The sequence below is a fragment of the Narcine bancroftii genome, chromosome 7, assembly GCF_036971445.1.
Source record: "Narcine bancroftii isolate sNarBan1 chromosome 7, sNarBan1.hap1, whole genome shotgun sequence".
Classification (NCBI taxonomy): domain Eukaryota; kingdom Metazoa; phylum Chordata; class Chondrichthyes; order Torpediniformes; family Narcinidae; genus Narcine; species Narcine bancroftii.
In genome coordinates this window covers 38,917,870-38,937,758 of record NC_091475.1, presented here as the reverse complement: position 1 = coordinate 38,937,758, position 19,889 = coordinate 38,917,870, and the positions used below count along the sequence as shown (strand labels likewise).

General features: G+C 36.9%; 1 protein-coding gene across 10 annotated transcripts in view; it reads right to left on the bottom strand.

Annotated features, from left to right (window-relative positions):
• Positions 1–1,193: 1,193 nt before the first annotated feature.
• The window catches only part of fndc3a (fibronectin type III domain containing 3A), a 231,167-nt gene continuing 212,471 nt past the window's right edge, over positions 1,194–19,889 (bottom strand). For 9 of the 10 annotated variants that reach the window (XM_069889664.1, XM_069889666.1, XM_069889667.1 and 6 more), the window contains 3 exons: positions 11,870–12,036; positions 9,763–9,890; positions 1,194–3,918 (listed from right to left, as the gene is read on the bottom strand). In XM_069889664.1, the coding sequence (XP_069745765.1) occupies positions 3,604–3,918; positions 9,763–9,890; positions 11,870–12,036 (610 nt within the window). In that variant the 3' untranslated portion in view covers positions 1,194–3,603. Of the gene's footprint in view, positions 3,919–8,833; positions 8,920–9,762; positions 9,891–11,869; positions 12,037–19,889 lie in introns of all 10 variants that reach the window. The other variant, XM_069889671.1, reaches the window with a different exon arrangement.

Below are 19,889 nucleotides of genomic sequence, written 5' to 3'. Positions count from 1 at the left end.
CAATCCCAAAGTGTTCAGGGCCTTTGCAAAGCTATCTAAGCTGGGAACAACTTGTACATCAACAAATCCATTGCAAAAAATGTACCTGATATTTTTATTGGCATCAGTCATTTTGCTAAATTCAAGTAAATTCAGGATTTCTATATGAGCAATTAAATCCAAATTTACCAACAGATTCTAACAGTCATCAGCCAGCTCTGCCATTGGACTCTGCATGGAAATGTTAATAGAGCTTCTGCTTGCTGAGATCTTCCAGGGTTTAAATCAAGTTTGTGCATCCTGGGACAAGTTTGAACTGATTTTAATGGGATCAATGAGACTGAGGTAAGAAAATAATTGAGTTTATCATTTTTAAAGCTAATTTTACTTTTAAATTTTAAGAGGCTGTAAATTTTTTAATTATCCATTTCAATTTCTTAATATTTAAAAACCCTCCTGATAACAGATACAAAAGCTGGAGTTTTATTGACTGTCAAAGCATCCAGGGATGCTGGAAATTATGTGTCAATGTCATTGGTCCACGCTATTATTATTAATCCAATATCCTAACTACAATGCTACCCCATTTAATAGGATCATCATTGCAGTGGAAACCATTGTTCCTGATTGGAATTTTTACCTGTCTAACTAGTGTCTTTTTCTTCTCTTCCCACTTACTCACTCAGGTTAGAACCTGGGATTATCTGACCCTTTGTCACTTTAATGAAACACCTATATCCACATATAGTTGCCACAACATATTTAATTGACTTGCTTCAGAGTTGGGGATCAAGGACTATGATCATCTTAATTGAGGGGGCATGGTATCTCAGTTTCAAACTCTCAGCTGTCTTGATACATACAGTTGAAAAGGCCTCAAAATTTTGTAAAAATCAGACAACCTGAGAGTCAGCCAAATGATGAACATCCCCAGCTCAATTCCTACAAATCAAAAATTTCTATTAAGATTAAATTACATTAAATTTGAGTAAGATTATTTCAATTAAGTGCAGCTAAATTTAATGGCATCGATTGTACTGCTGCGCTTATAGCAAAACGACATTATTTCTTTGTTATAAATTATTTGTGAAAGTGACAGCAATTTGAGTTATTCAAGGTTGTTGCAAGTTATGTCACTACCCCTAACAGTTCCCCTCTGCCTTGAAAACTTGCAACAAAACCTAAACTCGTGAATACAATTAGTAGACAGTGCAAAGAATCATACATTTTTTATTGTGCATGGATTTTGTTTTATGTATTACCTGCTGATTTACAATTTGGAATTAGATACATATTTCAGAGTTTATACATGTTATGGCAGCTTTACATCATCAGTACTAAATTGGACATAATACAAGTGATATGCTGTATATTTGGAAAGGTTCCAAAAGTTTCCATAGTTTTTGGAATGTACAATCAATGAGGTAACTGTGAAGCTTAGTTACATTTTAAAACCACTGCCCTTCAATACAGGAAACTGCAATGAGAGTATGGAAAATACAATTACACTTATAAATGACTGATCATATGCAACTATCAAAAATAGGAATGGATTTGAATTTAATTGTCAAAATAAACTCTTCCAGCTTTTCAACACCACAACAAATTTAGCAGAATGTTTTAAAATTGAGTCTACATTGTCAAGAAATAGTCATCAAAAATCCAACATACATCACATTTTATTACGGAATCGAGCTGGCCAAAACATTTCATGACTTTTTTTTTGAGGAAAGATGACAGTGTCACAATAGAAATCAACTATGGGAATAGGGGGGGAAAATATCCCACCAAGTAAATGATTTAATCAATGTACATCAAATGTAATTAAGGCTGCATTTTTAGAGGGATATATTAAAGATATTTTCATTGACTGGTTTAAAATAAAGCTAAAGAAAACTTGGTTTAAATTGATGCTTCTCCTAATTTATGAGAAGCTTTTGTTTTGTTGGGCAAACATGCCTGTTTCTCAAAAAAAATTGCATAAAGAGTTCAGCAGCTGGTGGCCAGAGGAAAGGATCAGACAAGAAACACTCAGCATTTGCAATCATCCACCTTGAAATGCACAGTATACTTTCTTTGGGTAACACTCGCCAACATTGAAGTGCAAAACAATACTCAACTTAAAATGTAAAGGGAAATGTAAACGTACCTGACAATGCAGAAAGTTCATTTTGTACAGGGTTTGCGCATGTGTCTCAAACTTTCACATACCCCTTCCTTCCCTCCTTCAAATAAAGTGACACATAAAACAAAGTGATTTGCAGCACAACATAACTGGTAGCGCACACTACAGAAATGGTTAATTACCTAAGATTTTATGTCTATAATTAGAATAAATAAGAGACTAACCAAAAAGATTAGAATGAATTGCACAGTATATGAATAAAATATTAATCAAAGGACATGTAATACTCTAACAAATCCATATCTTTATTAACTAATCAGAGATTATGTGCAATTATGGAGATAGCGTTTAAGGTGCTAGAAAGTATAATTGAACTAGAGGACCAATAACCGCTTGCCATCCATTGGGCCATTGTCCCAGATGACACCTATGCACTTGACTGCAAAATGGTTGACATGCAATCTTCTGAAACTTGTTAACTCTGCAATCCAGTCTATATTCTCTATGTAGCATTGTTTTAGAGGTACTTGGTGTTATTAGTGTTATTTTTAGTTCTGCAGGAACTCTCATTCTTGATTTTTGTCTTGAAGGTCTGTACAGAATTTTTACATTTAGAATAGATTTAATTAGAATTTTTAAATATATTTTAATTGGAAAGCATTTCTTTGCTAAAATGGGCTGACAAAATTTAAAAAGTGCCCAAAATCTGTGAAACAGTGAATAAAAAGATTCATTATAACTTATGTGTACACATAGGATTGCATTATATTAATTACCCAAGTTTGAAAAACAGTTTGTCTCAGTGATCCAGAGGCCTGAACACTGGGATGTACATCTGTATCGCACATTGAGTCCCTTTCAGCCACACAAATACAAATTTCATGCTTACTGGCAATTTAGTCCAAGAGGTCCCTCTTCAATTGTTTTAGGCTACATTTGAGAGAGGTAGGAATGGTACAATTATGAAAGATTCAAAGTTTCACAGTTTGGGTTCACTATTATTGTTGCACCTGTATTGTATTTTATCTGACTTCACAAAAATTAATACCTCCAATTTCTGTTCCTGCAATTGATTTAGCAGACTGCACTAAAGTGCATCAGTTTTCTCTTCCTTTCATCTGAGCTTTTTCCACATGATCCCTTGTAATAAAGCTTTTAAAAAAAATCTCTGGTATAATGCTTCAACTCCAGACATGCCAACACTCAGAAGCAACCTAAAGGGGTCCTATGCAAAATGGTACTGGAATTAACCAGATATCACTTCTTGTACAAGACTGTTTGCTACTTTCAACACATCTCTGATGGAACACTATTTCTACACTGCCAGATTTTCATTAACAAGCAAGAATTAAGGGAGCGATAATGGCTGAGATGTTGGCAAAGAGCCTCCATGTAAGATTCAATACCATCATCAGTTTAAAAGCATAATTAACAACAATAATTTGATATTACAACACAAGTAATACATGGCAGAGAGACATTGAAATACTAATAACTTTTCACTCGATAACGAAGTATTGAACGATGAAAGCAATCAAAACAGAGACTACAGCAAACAATGCAAGGATGAGGGCAGCACACTGCTCATCACTTAATGTCTGTGCTGTATTTGTGATTTCTGTAGTGTTTTTGCTGCTGCTGGTTGGTGTTTCATTTCTCTGAGAATATAACGTTACAGTGGCACTGTAAGGGCCCACCAGATCATGGAACCCTTGAGTGCCTTGGCACTGGCGAATGGCACACACTCGAAAACGATATTCACAGTTTAACTGGAGGTTTGAAACTTGGAAGGTTGTTTCTGGACCCTTATATATCTGAAAATAATAAAAACAAATAATTGCAGAAGTTACAGAAAAGATTAAGGATTTTTAAAGCACAAAATCATAACTGATGCTTTACATTTAATTTTGCTGTAATGATCTAGACCCTTCTTTCCCATGTTTAATCATATAAACTAATTTGACAGGGAGAGGAACACATTTAATGTTTATTTTCTTCATGTAACGCTTTGCCAAAAGGATTGAAAACAAATATACCTCCGGATATATTAAGAAACCCAAAATCAGCGTGTTGCCAAATGCAAATAGTTTCAGAAAGAGAAAAGGGGAAACATTCTTCTTACAAAGAATTGATGGGCTGAAAATATGCCACTGGAGGTAGTCTTTGAAGCAGAAATTATGTCAACACAAGAATCGAACAGGTTGCTGAAGGAAAAGGTGGGGAGATAAAAAGTTATGAACATAATGGCTTAAGGATACTGTTGCTGGGGAAAGGATAACAGTAACAGAGCCCAGAGGGCTGTGTTTTCCTATGAAATCCATATGAAGAATCAGAACATTATTGATTTGAAACAGGGAAGGGTATAAGGTTTATAAAGTTTATAAATGGGCACTAGTATTTGACTTGAACATTATGGAGCATTATTGAACACACCATATATGCTATAAATACCTTCTATATAATTGGGAAAAGTAAGTTCTGTCTTTAATTGTACACTGTAAAGAATAGCAACACAATCTCTATCGAAGTATAGGGAGGGCCTGTCCGCACTGCCTCCTGCAGGGATGTAACCTGGGAGACTGGTTCCACCTACTCCCTGCCAATCACCAGCCCCTCAAAAAGGCTTACGCTGCCCCCTGGGCAGGAGCAAAGCACATGGAGCCAGAAAGGATACAGAACCTGATGTGCAAATTTTAAGCTAATTAAACCCTGTACTACAGTCTTTCATTGTTTGTGTCTGCTTCTTCACACTGTAGCACACCACACCATTTTCCTGCCCAGTCTTTTCTCCATAACCTTTGATGTCCTGGCTAATCAAGAACCTATCAATATCTGGCTTAAATACATCCAATGACCTGGCCTACACATCTGCCTGTGGCAACAAATTCCACAGATTTACCACACTCTGGCTGAAGAAATCCCTACACATTTCTGTTCTGTGGACTCCCTTCAATCCTGAAGTTGTGTCCTCCTGTCCTAGACTCACCCACCATGGGAGATAACCAGATTCTTCTAAATTCAAATGAATATAGGCCGAGCTGTCAAATGTTCCTCATATGATAACATTTTCATTCCCAGAATCATCCTAGTGAACCTCCTTTGAACCCTCTCCAACATTAGCACATCTTAAACGAGGAGCCCAAAACTACTCACCAATGTCTTATAAACTCTCAACATCACATCCCTGTTCTTCTGTTCTTGTATTCTATTCCACTTGAAATGAATGTCAGCATTGCATTTGCTTTCTTTACCAGCACTCAACATGCATGTTTACCTTCAGGTGACCTGCACGAGGACTCCCAGGTCCCTTTGCATTTTGGTATTTTCAATTTTCTCCCCATTTAAAAAAAATCTGCCTGTTTATTTTTTCTACCAAAGTGCATGACCGACCAGTGTTCCAATATTATATTTCATTTGCCACTTCTTTGCTCATCCATCCTCCTAATCTGTCTTAGTACTTCTGTAGCCTCTGTGTTTCCTCCTCACAACCTGTCCTCCAGTCACCTTTATATCTGCTAACTTGGCCACAAAGCCATTCATTCCACAATCCAAATAATTACTATACAACATAAAAAAAAGCAGCCCGACACTGACCCCTGTGGAACACCACTAGCAACTGGCAGCCAATCTGAATATGATCCTTGCATTCCAATTTTCTGCTTCCTGCTTATCAGTCAATGCTCTGCCTACAGGTATGTTTCCTGTTATACCACAGGCTCGGCTCTTGTGAAGTAGCCTCATGTGCGCCACCTTGTCAAATACTTTCTGAAAATCCAAAATACACAACAAACTGCATCTCCCTTATCCAGCCTGCTTGTCACTTTCTCAAAGAATTCCAATAGGTTTGTCAAGCAAGATTTTCCCTATCCCTATCTTAGACCTATCCTGTCCTCCAAGTACTCAATAACCTCATCCTTTACAATCGACTCTAATATCTTCCCAACCACTGACATCAGGCTAATCAGCCTATAATTTCCTTTCTGCTGGCTCCCTCATTTCATGAATAGTTAGTTGGGTGACATTTGCTATTTTCTAGTCCTCCAGGACCACACCAGAATCTATTGATTCCTGAAAGATCATTACCAATGCCTCCTTCACAATCTCTACCACTACTTCGTTCAGAACCTGAGGGTGCAATTCTTCTGATTTGGGAATCTTATCCACCCTTAGACCATTCAGCTTTCTGAGCACCTTCTCCCTTGAAACAATAACTGCACTCATTACCCCTCCCTGATACCCTTTGGCATCTGACATATTGCTTGTGACTTCCACAATGAAGACTGATGCAAAATACTCATTTAGTTCCTCCACCATCTCCTTGTCTCCCATTATTATTTCTTTAACGGGATTTTCTAGTGGACCTACATTTACTCTCACCTCTCTTATATTCTTTATATACTTGAAGAAGCTCTTTGATATTATTTGCTAGCTTTCTTTCATACTTCATCTTTTCCTTCCTTATGGGGTTTTAGTTACCTTCTGTGTTTTTTAAAAAACTCCCCAATCCTCTATCTTTCCATAAATTTTTGCTTCTTTGTATGCCCTCTCTTTTGCTTTCTTGGCTTTAACTTCTCTTGTCAGCTTCAGTTGTGATGTTTTTCCCATTTGAATATTGCCTCTTTTTTGCTATGCATTTATTCTGCACCTTCCCCACGTCTTGCACACACTCCATCCCTTGCTGCTCTGCTGTCTTCCCTACTAGTGCCCCCTTCCAATCTATTTTGGCCAGTTCCTCTCTCATGCCACTGTAATTCCTTTTACTCCCCTGAAGTACCAACACATCTGACTTTATTTTCTCCTTGTTAAATCTCAAATTGAACTTAAACATATTGTGATGACTGCCCCCTAATGGTTTCTTTATCCCAAGAAGTCTGATTACCCCAGGTGCATTAAACAACAAACATCCAATCTAGCTGATCCCCTCCTGGACTCATTAACAAGCACTCTAAAAAGCCATCTTGTAGGCTTTTTAAAAAATCTCTCTCTTGGGATCCAGTTCCAACCTGGTCTCAATATACTTGCATGTTAATATCCACCATGATCACTATAACATTTCCCTCCCACACACCTTTTCTATCTGCTGCTGGAAATTGATGTCCTTACTGCAGCTACTGTTTGGAGGTGTGTATATAACAGCCAACAGTGTTTTTTTTAAACCCTTACCATTTCTTAACTCAACCCACAATGATTCTATATCTTCTGATCCTGTCACCACTTTCTAATGATTTAATGTTGTTCCTTACCAAAAGAGCCACGCTGCTCCCTCTGCTTACCTGCCTATCCTTTCGATACAATGTGTATCCTGGGAAATTCAGCTCCTAGTGACATGCATCCTTTAGCTACGACTCCTTGATGGCTACTACATCACCATACCTGCCAATCTGTAGCTGCACTACATCCAATTTATTTCTTATGCTGTGTGCATTTAAATACAAAGCCCTTTATTTGTTACATTTGACTTCGTGTACCAACACATCCCCATGGCTGGAACTTTGTCCTATCTGCCTGTCCTTCCATACAAACGCCCTACCAGTTGATCCTACTTATGCACCGACCACCTCTTCCTCTGTTTCTTCACTTTGGTTCCTAAATCCCCCTCCCCCCCCATCAAAGAACATTAGTAAACCTCCCTGCCAGGATATTGGTTGCCCTCAAGTTCGGGTGCGACCAGCTCCACTTGTACATCACCCCTCCCCCACAAAAGGTTCCAATAATTGAAGCATTTGGAAGCCTGCCTCCTGAACCATCGCCTCAGCCACACGTTTGTGTGCATTATCTTCTTGTTCTGACCTTCCCTAGCTCTTGGCACCAGGATTCAAGACATTTATGGTCATCTGATTGCACAAGTACAACTTGATGAAATAGCATTCAGTGCAAAACAGGCAGACACACAAACACAATATACACATACAGACAGAAAATACGTACACAGGACAAGTATTCACTTACACAAATGAATAAATAAATACTTTCTTAAATATGAGAGTCTTGGTAGTAATCCAGAGATTACCACCTTGAAGGTTCTACTCGTCAGCCTCTTTCTTAACTCTCTCTTTGCAGGACATCTACTCCACTCCTGCCTGTGTCATTGGTACCAATATGTACCACAACTTATGGCTGCTTACCCTCCCCTTTAAGAATATTCTACACCTGCTCAGAGACATCCTGGACCCAAACAACCAGGAGGGAACACACTATCCTAGAGTCTCCTATTTGTTTTCCTGACTATTGCGTCCCCTATGACTATTGCTCGACCTGACTTCACTGTTCCCTTCTGAGGCTTAGAACTGACCACAGTGCTCTTGGTCTGGATGCTGCTGCCTGACCCAAAGATATTGTAAAACTGCTTTGGTAAATGGCCAGACACCTCTTAAAAGTAGTAATTATATCTGATCCCACCACCTCCCCTGGCATCATATTCCAGATATCAACTGTCCTACATCTGCTATTGGACTCTAGAATAAGCCCACTGAAACATACGGTACATTTTCCCCACCCTCTTTATTTTGACTGCTTTAATGAACAGAGTTATGACTGCACTGTTAGCTGGTAGAATATTTTCCAGACAAAAAACATTATTAGAATCCAGTTACATAAATTATTGAAAAAAATAATGATTATGATGGATACAAGAATATAAGTTTCAACAATTCATTATAAAGGTGCAATGTGATTATGGTCAATTACCATTACTACTTATTACATTACTATTCACACTAACAACATTACCTGGAGGAAGGAAAAATGTAATTGTGTGAAATATTGATTATCATCAGATCATTCTGGAGCACATAGTCTTTCTTGATCATATCTGTCTAGTTACATAGACCAAAAATGAAGATTCATCACAGAATTCATGAATAATATAAAATTATTGTTGCTTAGATTCATAAAAATAATAAATCAAAAGTCTGCATATATTTTAAATTAAAAATGAATTACTTAGGATGGTTCTTGTATCTATTAAGGTCATGGTGCTTCAGTGCAGATATCAAAAGAACAAAATTTTTAATTTCTTTGGGTTAATTCATCAAAACCTTGTTTCAGCAGGTCAAAACATCGGAGTGCCTCTTCTAGGTTTGTGCTATTTTCAAGCTTTGTCATGTTGACCATCAAATTCATTATGTGACTCATTCAAATTGACATCAGAATATTATTGTTACAGGCTATATTTCTTTGTTTTCATAAATTAAATCTCTATTATCAAAATTTGATTCCCAATACCTAGTATAGTTCATCTCAGGAACATTGTACAAAGCCTCCTCAAATCTGCATAGGTTAATACTTTAGGAGGAAAGTTTTAAAAAAAACCTCACTCATAAGCTTTGAGTTTAATTACGTGTGAATTTAGTCTGTGATTTTTCTGCCACTTAATAGTGGAATAGATAAAATTTCTTGTATCTCATGTGAGGAATAAGGCACCATAGTTTAAACAACATTGACTTTAACTTATTTACATGGAATGGCACAATAACAGATCATTTTGTTATAAGGAAGGACATCAAGAGACAGAAAATGAGTTAACATAAAATCAGTTTTAAAAGATTAACAAGTTAACAGGAGAGAAAGCATTATGGAATAATTGAGATTTGAACAGTCAGAACAATTGTAGCACCTTCTACAGTGGTAAGTTTGTGAAATTCATTGAAAATCATTACCTGCTTGAATTCAGAATCTTTGCCAACCATGGCCTGAACGCTGTAAACAATAGGATCCCCCTTCATTGCTGGCAAGGGTTCCCAAATGAGATCACAAACATTCTCCTTCAGTTGCTCTAATCTTGGAGCTAGTCAGAGGGAATGGAGATAATTTATTCAATGTATATACAAACACAAATATACCATCAATTAAATTATAAATTAATAAATGGCTGTACACAGAATACACATCTAACGAAGTGGAATTATAGTAGTGGAATGCTTTCCCAAATACAGATATCTTGTTTCACATCTCATGAAAATCCATAAATTTTCTCTTCAGTCCATGAACAATCTGAGATTGAATGATGTCTAGCTTTCCAGCAGATAGCACAAGGCATATGTTAAAAGATGATAGCCAGCTAATCCCCATTGTGTAAACTAGCTAACAAGAGATATTGCTAGTTGTCAAAGAGAAATCAACCAATTAAATGTGTGTGGAATTTTGTGTGAAAGAGGATGATCATGAGACAGTGGCCAGAATTTGGGTAGGGAGAGAGCACAGTTGACTGGTTGATTGAAGGAGAAATTTGAAAGCTTAAAGGATTATTAAAAATGAGCCTCCTGTTTAAAAGATCCCCTTTAATGGCCTCAACGTGGCAATTGAGAGACCAACAGTATCAGCTTCAAAATTTATTTTTCAATATTTTTATTAGTTTATCAAATAAATGTTTCATAGGTACATAACAATGAAGTATTAACATAGCAATAAAAAGATAAAAAGAAAAACACTATACTACAAATCTAATTCAATCCCCTCCCTTCAGAGGCTACTGACTAACAAAACAGTCCACTACTAATAAAATAAGGAATAAGGTAGTTAATCTTACAAATTTGGTCAGTAAAAATGATTGGATACCTAAATTTAATCACTAATGATAACCACTATCTTGAACCGAAGGTTAAAAAAAGGAATTAACTAAAATAGGACTAATTAATAAAACTCTAGAGTACCCAAAATGTTTCCTAAATTGAAACCAGATTTTCAATGTATCTCTAACAACAAAATTATCAGTTAATTTGGATGCCAACAAAAGGTAAAAGTGCTTCAAGTAGCAAAAGAATATTTTGGGTAGATTTAATTTCTAAATTAATCCAACTTAAATTTTCATAAATTCCCCCGTCTTAGGAAAGTCTTCCTTCAAAATATTAAAAAGAACGGGCTTGGCATTTATCTAACTTTAGATTTTATTATTGGGCACCTAAATGTTCCTTGTGATAGATCCAAAAAGTAATGTATCAAATTTAGCTGCCCAAAAATAAAATCTAAAGTTAGGTAATGCCAAGCCCCTGTTCTTTTTAATATTTTAAAACAAAACTTTCCTCAGATGGGAGCATTTATTAAAGAAGATATGATAAAATTTGGGAACAAAAATGGGTACAGCTTGAAAAATATATAAAAATTTAGGAAGGATATTCAACTTAATAATATTGATGCATCCAATTAATGTCATCGAAAGAGGGGACCACTGAGTCAAGGACTTCGTAATATGACTCATTAAGGTAAAAAAATCTTCTTTAAACAAATTATTAAATTTCTTAGTTATAATATTACCTTGATAGTTGAACTGATTTTTAGCTATTTTAAAAGGAATAGAGGAATCTAGAGAGCAAGAAGAACCCAAAACAAACAGCTTACTCCTATGCAAATTTAATTTATATCCTGAAAATTGCCTGAATTGATAAAGAAGTGATAAAATGGATGGTATCGACCAATCAGGATTCGATATATACAAGAAGTCAATATGCATAAAGAGACACCTTATGAACATTTCTCGCTCTTGTAATTCCTGAGATATCAGCTGATTGGCAAAAAGCCACTGCTAAACGTTCTAAAGCTAAATTAAATAATAATGGGCTGAGAGGACATCGCTGCCTAGTTCCACGATACAACTTAAAAGGTTTGGATTTAATTGAATTAGTAAAAATTGAAGCTGTAGGAGATAAATATATTAGTTTAATCCAATTTGTGCTTCAAAACTTGAAACGACAAATTTCATTGTTGCTTACCTGTCCAGATCAAGGAATAAATTCAAATGTCTGCAAGTTGATTTCAATAAACACTTACCTTTAAGAGGAGATGGGGGAGATATGGTAGTCATGAAAGTATAAACTTCAGAATAGGGTCCTTCACCTGCTTCATTACATGCCTGAATTTTAAATCTGTAGCATGTAGACTCATTGAGCCTCTGAACTTTATATGTATGACATGGTCCCCTGTATAATGTTGAATACCTGAAATATAACCCAAGTTTTAAGATATCTAAAAAGTTTTACAATGATGTAAATTTTGAGCTTTTATTGACCTTTTAAAGAAGTATTTTACAACACCATTGGTTACACAATCATTGATAGTGATATATATTTTAAAAATGGGATACTAAGAAAAAATACTTATTGTGGTTTACAATTTGTTGTTATATTCTTATACTGTCAATTATTACCATTTTTATTCATGTTCAAATTTATTGTCAAGCGTACATACAACCCTGAGATTCTTTTTCCTGCGGGCCTGACAGAATTTCCACTTATCGGTAGTATAAACTGCACTCAAGAAAAAGATAAGTAACAGTTGAGGACGTGTCGGGGGCGGCCTATCCTGGTGTTGCCGTCGCTGCCGGGAAGCGTGCGGCAGTGTGCATGCACGAGACACTTGAACGTGTGAGGGCTGCAGGGGCTGCTACTCAACGTCAGGCTGAGGAATTCAGCTCGACGTGGAGTGGAATGCAGACCCGCAGTCAGTCCAGTGGAGTCAATTTAACACAGTGGGAGGTGGAAGAAGAGTTGGAACAGTACCTGGAAGAAGAAGATAGTCAACTTTTAATGGCTGCAGCTAAAATGGAAGGTACACCTACAGCTTTAAAATACCTTCACCATCTAAGTCTCCTAGTACAATAAGCCCTACGCCTGCTTCAGATATGATGGTTATGTTGGAAACAATAACTAAGCAAAATGAAAGCATGATGGATTATATGTCTACTAGTTTTCAAAATGTTGGTCAACAACTTGCTGATATTAAACTTAAAATTACTGCTATGTCTGGTGAGATTGCTTCAATGAATGTCATTAAGTGTTTGACAGCAGTTGATATGGCTGAAGATAAAATTAAGAATGTAGAAGACAGAGTGGATCAAGTTGAAGAAGTGGTTGCTGGATGGCAAATGGAGAAGAAAAGTTTTTTGCAGAAGATGGACTCATTGGAAAATCAGAGTCGGCAGAATAATATAAAAATAGTGGGGTTACCAGAGGGTTTTGAAGGAACGAATCCTACAAAGTTTTTTAAAGATTGGATTGTTGAAATTTTTGGTCCAGAGTATTTTCCAGAGGGCTTGGAGTTAGAGAGAGCTCATCGTGCGTTAAGGAAAAAACCGTTACCGGGTCAACCACCTTGGGCAGTTTTTGTGAGGTGTTTAAGGTATTAGGATCGAGAAGTGATTCTGCATGCAGCAGTTTTACAGGCTTGTATGAACGGCCCAATGATAGTACAGAGTAGTAAGGTTTTTTAAAAATGCAGATTTAAGTCAGGGGTTGTTATGAGACAGAAGGAGTTTAATGTGGCTAAAGCGGTCCAATGGAAGAAAGGGTACAGATCTACTTTTAGATATCCAGCAATTTTAAAAGTATTCAAAAAGTATTTTTTGAAAATCCACAGGATGCATTAACCTTTGCCAATTCTTTACCAGATTCTAAGTTGACTCAGGATTTCTCTATGAACCCGTTGGTGACTTTGAATAAAGTTGGAAACAGGAAAGGTGAAAAAAAGTTGGAAACTGAACAATTGATGGATTTGCAAGAGGAACTTCCAGAAGTATCTAACACTTGATGAGATTATTCTTTGTCCAGTTGGGGAGAAGATGACGACCCAGCTAAATCCAAAGTCATCAGCCACTGTTGGTATTAACCACACCCGGTTAATAAAGGGGAGTTACTGCTACTGCAGTTTTTTTGGGGGCTTTTTTTTGATTAGGTTTATTTTTTTACCTTTTTTTAGGGTTAGATTTAGAGGGAGCCAATTGTATAAGTTTGGGTGCCATTTGGTAAGATAGAATGAATAGTTTAAATTTTGCAATGTTAAGGGGTTAAATCACCCGATAAAACGGAAACGCGTTTTAGATTATATTAAGAAGTTAAAAGTAGATATTGCTTTATTGCAAGAAACTCATTTGACAGAAAAAGAACACAAAGTTGAAAAGGGATGGGGTAGAACAAGACCATGTAGAGTGAAGAAAAGCTCCAGTATCTTCACCACATCTAAAACATTTATCCGATATATCCAATTTCCATTTATTCAATTTTTGAGGAGTAATATATAATTGATATGAAAAATTATACTGAAGTAATCTATATCTTACATTAATTGTATTAGACATAGGATCTTTACATAGATTTTGCAAAATTTGTTGATCTATTGATATATTTAAATAGTGTTCCCATCTTTCCTTTGACCTAAATAAAATTAATTTAGGTATTTTTCTCTTCACATGTGCTAATGAAATAAACTTGACAATTCTGCCAGTAATCAATTGTTCTAATTCTGTACAGTCCTTTAAAACCATTTCTGGTCCTAGTTTTTCTCTCAAATAAGCACTCAATTGAAAATAACAAAAAAAGTACTGGGTCACTTGATCACTTCTCAAGTGATCAAATGACATCAATTTACCACCCTCATAACAATCTCCTATTTTACAAATTCCTTTACTCTACCATATACTTTAAAAAGGATTATCTTTTGAAAAAGTTATGAGAGCTTCCATCATTTTCTAATTTAATCTTATTCCAAATATTAATCAAATGTTTCAATAATGGGGCATCCCTGTCAACAGTCATTATTTATAAATAATTTCTTTGGCTATATCCTCTCCAATTTTATTTAATTCAATTCCCACCCTTGATGGTTTAATATTTTTAAATATGCAGGCAAGAAACCTTAATTGTGTTGCTTTATAATAATTCTTAAAATTAGAAAGTTGTAACCCACTTTGTTCATGTACATCGCATGCAAATAGAGTAATCTTATGTTCAGTTTGCTTTACCATAAAACCTTTAAACTGTTGATTGACATGAATCATTTGTGCAAGAGGTTCTAAAGCCAATGCAAACAAAGCAGGAAATAAAGGACAACCTTGCCTACTTGAACTAGTCAAACTAAATGATTGAGATATTTGCCCATTAGGAAGATGGCAGAGATTCAAAATTGTATTCCATTAGCAAACATTACATATACTTTGAGAGGTAAATATTCTATATTTTTACAGATTTGAAGCCCATATGTTCAAACATCAGGTTTGAATTTATAAATAATTCCTTTGAATCCTCCAGACCAGTGAAGTCTTCCCTTAATAAATTATGTTCCTTTGTGAAATGTTTTTGGGATCTTTGAGTGTTTCCTAAAGCAACCCAATTTAATATATATTTATCTATTTTTTTAAATAATATTTTAGCTATTTAATTTATTTTAGTTTAGTCGAGTTTTTAAAGGTGTAGGTAGAGAATGGAGGTTGGGGGGGTTTAGATTTGTTTTCATTTTGTAGTTTCTTTTGCTTTCTTTTTTCTCTTTTTATATAGTTTAACATGTATTCAATTATTTCTAACAATGTGATATATGCTTTTTACTGTTTTATGAATTGATTTTAAATAAAATATTCAAAAAAAAAGAAAAAGATAAGTATACCAAAGTGAGAAATGCAAATAAAGGATGAAATGTACCAGTAAACAAATACAGAAAAAAAAATTCAGTAATAAATAATGTGCAAATAAGAGTCAAATGAGTCCACGACCTTTCTTTTAGTGTTTTCTGCCCCCATTCCAGGCCACGATGCAGCCAGTCAGCACACTTTCTACTGCACATTTGTAGAAGTCGATAAGGTTTCTATGTCATACTGAGTCTCTGCAAACTCCGATGGAATTTGAGTGCTGATGGGCTTTCCTCACGAAAGATCCGCCAATATAGTGACTCGTGGGAATTTAAATTTGCTCACCATCTCCACCTCTGATCCCCCAATGATTACTGAATTGTACACCCTGGTTTTCTCTTTTTTTTTAGAATATTTTACTTATGATTTTCCAGTCTCGAACCCAAAGTTATCAACATCATCAGTATCAATGTTAACATGGTCAGCACTGACAACAATTTACAATTGTCTATTTTACACCATTTCTGCAGAATTCAAACCCTTTTTATCTCCAATCCTCCCCAATCCCCATATTCAACACTTGATGTTTAAGTAACCATTCACAACAAAAGGACGAAACATACATCAGGATTTTGTGGGTTTGTCATGGCACAGCAGTCAGAGCCCAGGCTGTTTTGTTTTCTTGACTTTACCTGGTCAGGACGAGTTGTGCCCCTTGTGCCCCAAAACAGCTGAGGAGTAGGCAATCTACCTATAGTCATGCTCCCATGAATTTTAATATAGTTGCCAAATATTTTTGAAAGTATTGTATTTTTTTCCTTTAGCTGTAAGTGTCTTTCTTCAGGGGAACACAGCTTTGTATTTCCGCATTCCAACACGTAATGCTCAGGCAGGAGTCAGATTTCCAGGTAACCGCTATGCACTTCCTGGCCACTGCCAATGCAATCATCACAAAATGAATTTGGACAGCTTCATTCTAAGTCTTATATCCATTACATTTCTCAAAGGAACAACCCAAGGTCCTGCAGGAATTCTTTGTCGATAATTTTTCCTAGGACTTGACCTAGCTCCACCCAAAAGGGCCTCACCTTGGTACGTGTCCAGGTTACGTGCACAAAGGTTCCTGTCTCAATGCTGCATGTCAAACATTGATCTAATCATTCTGATTTAGATCTGTTTAATTTTTGCAGCGTCAGATACAGCTGGTGCAGAAAATTGTAGTCATGCTGGTCTGACATAGGTCGGACCAGCACTGCTCATCAATCCCTATTCCTAAGTCTGGCTCCCACCTCTTTCTTGATTTATGAAGGCCTGGTTTGGGTCCTTCGCTTGGAGCAGGAAAATACATTGCTGAGATGAACTTCCGTGTGTTCCCCCTTCGAATCATGGTCTCTATGTCGGTGCATTTTGGCGGGGCCATGGTGGATCTAATTTGTCCTGTAAAAAAGGTAGCAGTGGAACATCTTGTTTGATAAACCATACTTGTGTCTGAGTTGTTTGAGTGACACAAGTTGCCCCTGCTCGTAACAGTTCTCTATGCACCTGACGCCATTTCAACGCCAGGTGTCCAGGATCTTGTAACCTACTGTAAATGGTATTAATCTATTTGGAGTAAGGGATGTTTTTGGGGACAACCCCACTTTGATACCTAAATATTGGTTAATTTTATTTCAAATAGTGAGGATTTGTTTTAATATAGGGCTGCCTACTTTTCAAGATAACAATTTAGCATCCCGTTTCTAAATAAAGTCCTCTGCCACCTTCTCACCTCCCATGTGCAGGCCAATTTGTGCCCAGGATGGTACATCTCCTCCCTCAAAGAGTGAGGAAAAATATCTTGACTGGGCTGCCCAATAGTATTTGTAATCTGCCCAGAGTATAATCCAGAGAGTATTTTCCAGAGTCTGGCTACCTTTCTATTCCATAGAAATGTTCTTAACTGCGAGAGAAAATTTTGGAAGAATCCCCAGGGCAATGCCATGAGCAGTGTCTGGAAAATATAGTGAAGCCTTGGCAACAAACTCATTTTAATACAATTGACCCTGCCCACCAAGGTTATTGCCTTGGACATCTACCTATTTAAGTCCTCCTTGATTCTTTCAAATAAAAATTATTCAAGTTGTTATCTATTCTAACTCCCAGATATTTGATCCTGTTTTGTGGCCACTTTAGAGAGCTGTTCTGCTGACATTGACTATAGTCCCCCTTAGTGAGTGGCATAATTTCACTCTTATTCCAATTAACCTTGTAGCCAGGGATTTCCCCATAGTCCTCCAGTGTAGAGCGCAGCCTGGACATCGAGTTTACTGGGTCTGTCAGATACATCAATATGTCATCTGTGAATAATTTGATTTTAAGTTCTTCCTGACCTTCTCTAAAACCTTCAATGTCTGGATCCTGGTGAATGGCTTCAACTAATGGCTCCATGGCCAATATGAACACGGCTGGAGACAGCGAGCATCCTTGTCTACTTGATCTTGTCAGTGGGAATGCTAGAGAAATTTGTCTGTTGGTCACAACTTTAGCCTTGGGCGCATGATACAGAGCCCTTATCCAATTTGTAAAAGTTGGCCCTAACCCCAATTTTTCCAGCACTTTGAATATAAAATCCCACTCTAGCCTGTGAATTGCCTTCTCTGCATCCAGAGCCACAGCCAAACCCCATCTCATTTCTGGTTTATGCCAGATGCATTATACTCAACAGTCTGCCAATATTGTCCGCTGCCCATCTCTTTTGCGCGAAACCTGCTTGGTCTTTGTTTATTAGTATTGGCAAATATTTCATCAATCTATTCACCAAGGCTTTGGCAAGTATCTTATAATCTGTATTTAACAGTGAGATAGGTCTATAGGATGGCAATAGTGGATCTTTGTCTTTTTTTAAGTATTGTAAAATGATTGCTGTTGAAAAAGATTCTGAGAGGGTATCAGTAAATCTTTAAATTTAGGTGGAAACTCATCATCCCCGGACACTTGTTAGTCTACAGTGAGTTCAATGCTTTCCCTATCTCCATGAAGGGAACATCTAGGCTACCCTGTTCTTTTGGGTCCAAATTTGGAAGCTCTAATTGGACAGGAACCCGTTAACTTTATCAGACTCCCCGTTAGCTCTGATTTGTATAGACACTCATAGAATTCCCTGAAGTTCTCATTGATCTCTTTTGGTTTATACGTGGTTCTGCCATTCCCAGTTTGTATTGCATTGATTGTCCTTGAGACCTATTCTGCCCTCAGTTGCCAAGAGAGGATTTTATGGGATCTCTTACCCAATTCATTGTATTTTTGTTTTGACCTTATTATGGCCTTTTCCATGCTATATGCTTGAAGCATATTATATTTCATTTTCTTGTTTGCTAGAGCCCCATAGTGGTCCTTTGAGTCTGATTTTTGATAATCCATTTCTAAGTGAGTAATTTCTTGTTCCAATTCATCCACCTCCCCATGTATTCTTTCTTCAGTCTTGGTGTATTCAATTATCTGGCCTCAGAAATATACTTGGGGGTATCTCATGGAGGAATTTACCTGGAGTAGAGGGACGGTTGGCCTGGCAAAATATGCCTATCTGTGTTCACATAAAACTACAAAACCCCAACTTCTTTAACAGCAACACATTAAGACTCCATCTGTATGCTGTATCCTGCTTATCTGGCATTTCCATTGTTAGTGTCAGGGGTGAGTGATCTGAGAGAAGTCTTGCTGTGTACTCAGCTTCCATGATCCTACCTTTTATAATGGCTGAAGCCAGGAAAAAGTCAATTCTAGGAGTCATGTTGTTTTCAGTAGAAGGAATAATCCCTTGCCCTCACATGTTTTCACTTCCACATGTCTATCAAATTGATCTTCTTCATATAGCCAATGGTAGCCCTCACTGCCTTTGTTTTAGCTATTTTCTTTGTTGACTTATCCAAGATAGGATCCAGACAAAATTTAAAATCTCACCCAATCAGGATGTTCTCCTTTCCTTCTGCCAATCTTAGGAAAGTGCTCTGTATGAATTTTTCGTCATCAAAGTTTGGGGCGTATACATTTACTAGGGTCCAGAATTCTGAATATATCTGACAGTGCACCATTATAAATCTTCCCATTTTGTCTATGGTCACACTCTGTACTCTCACCAGAACACACTTCCCTATCAAAATTGCCACCCCCACCCTTGTGTGCAAACTGAGCAAGGAAGATATTACCTGACCCACCCATCCCCTTTTTAACTTTTGGTGTTCCCGCTCTGTTAAATGCGTTTCTTGGAGAAAGGCCAGATCTGCTCCCCTTTTTTAATGTGCGCCAAGACTCGTTTCCTCTTTATCGCCCTGTTCAAACCATAATGTTAAAATTAACGTATTTTATGCTCTTGGTCATTGCCCCAGGGACCTCCAGATCCGTGATCGTTCCATCCTCGCCCAACCTTATTCCTCCAGCCGTCTGCTCCAGCCAACTGGACCTGTGACAAACCCTAAG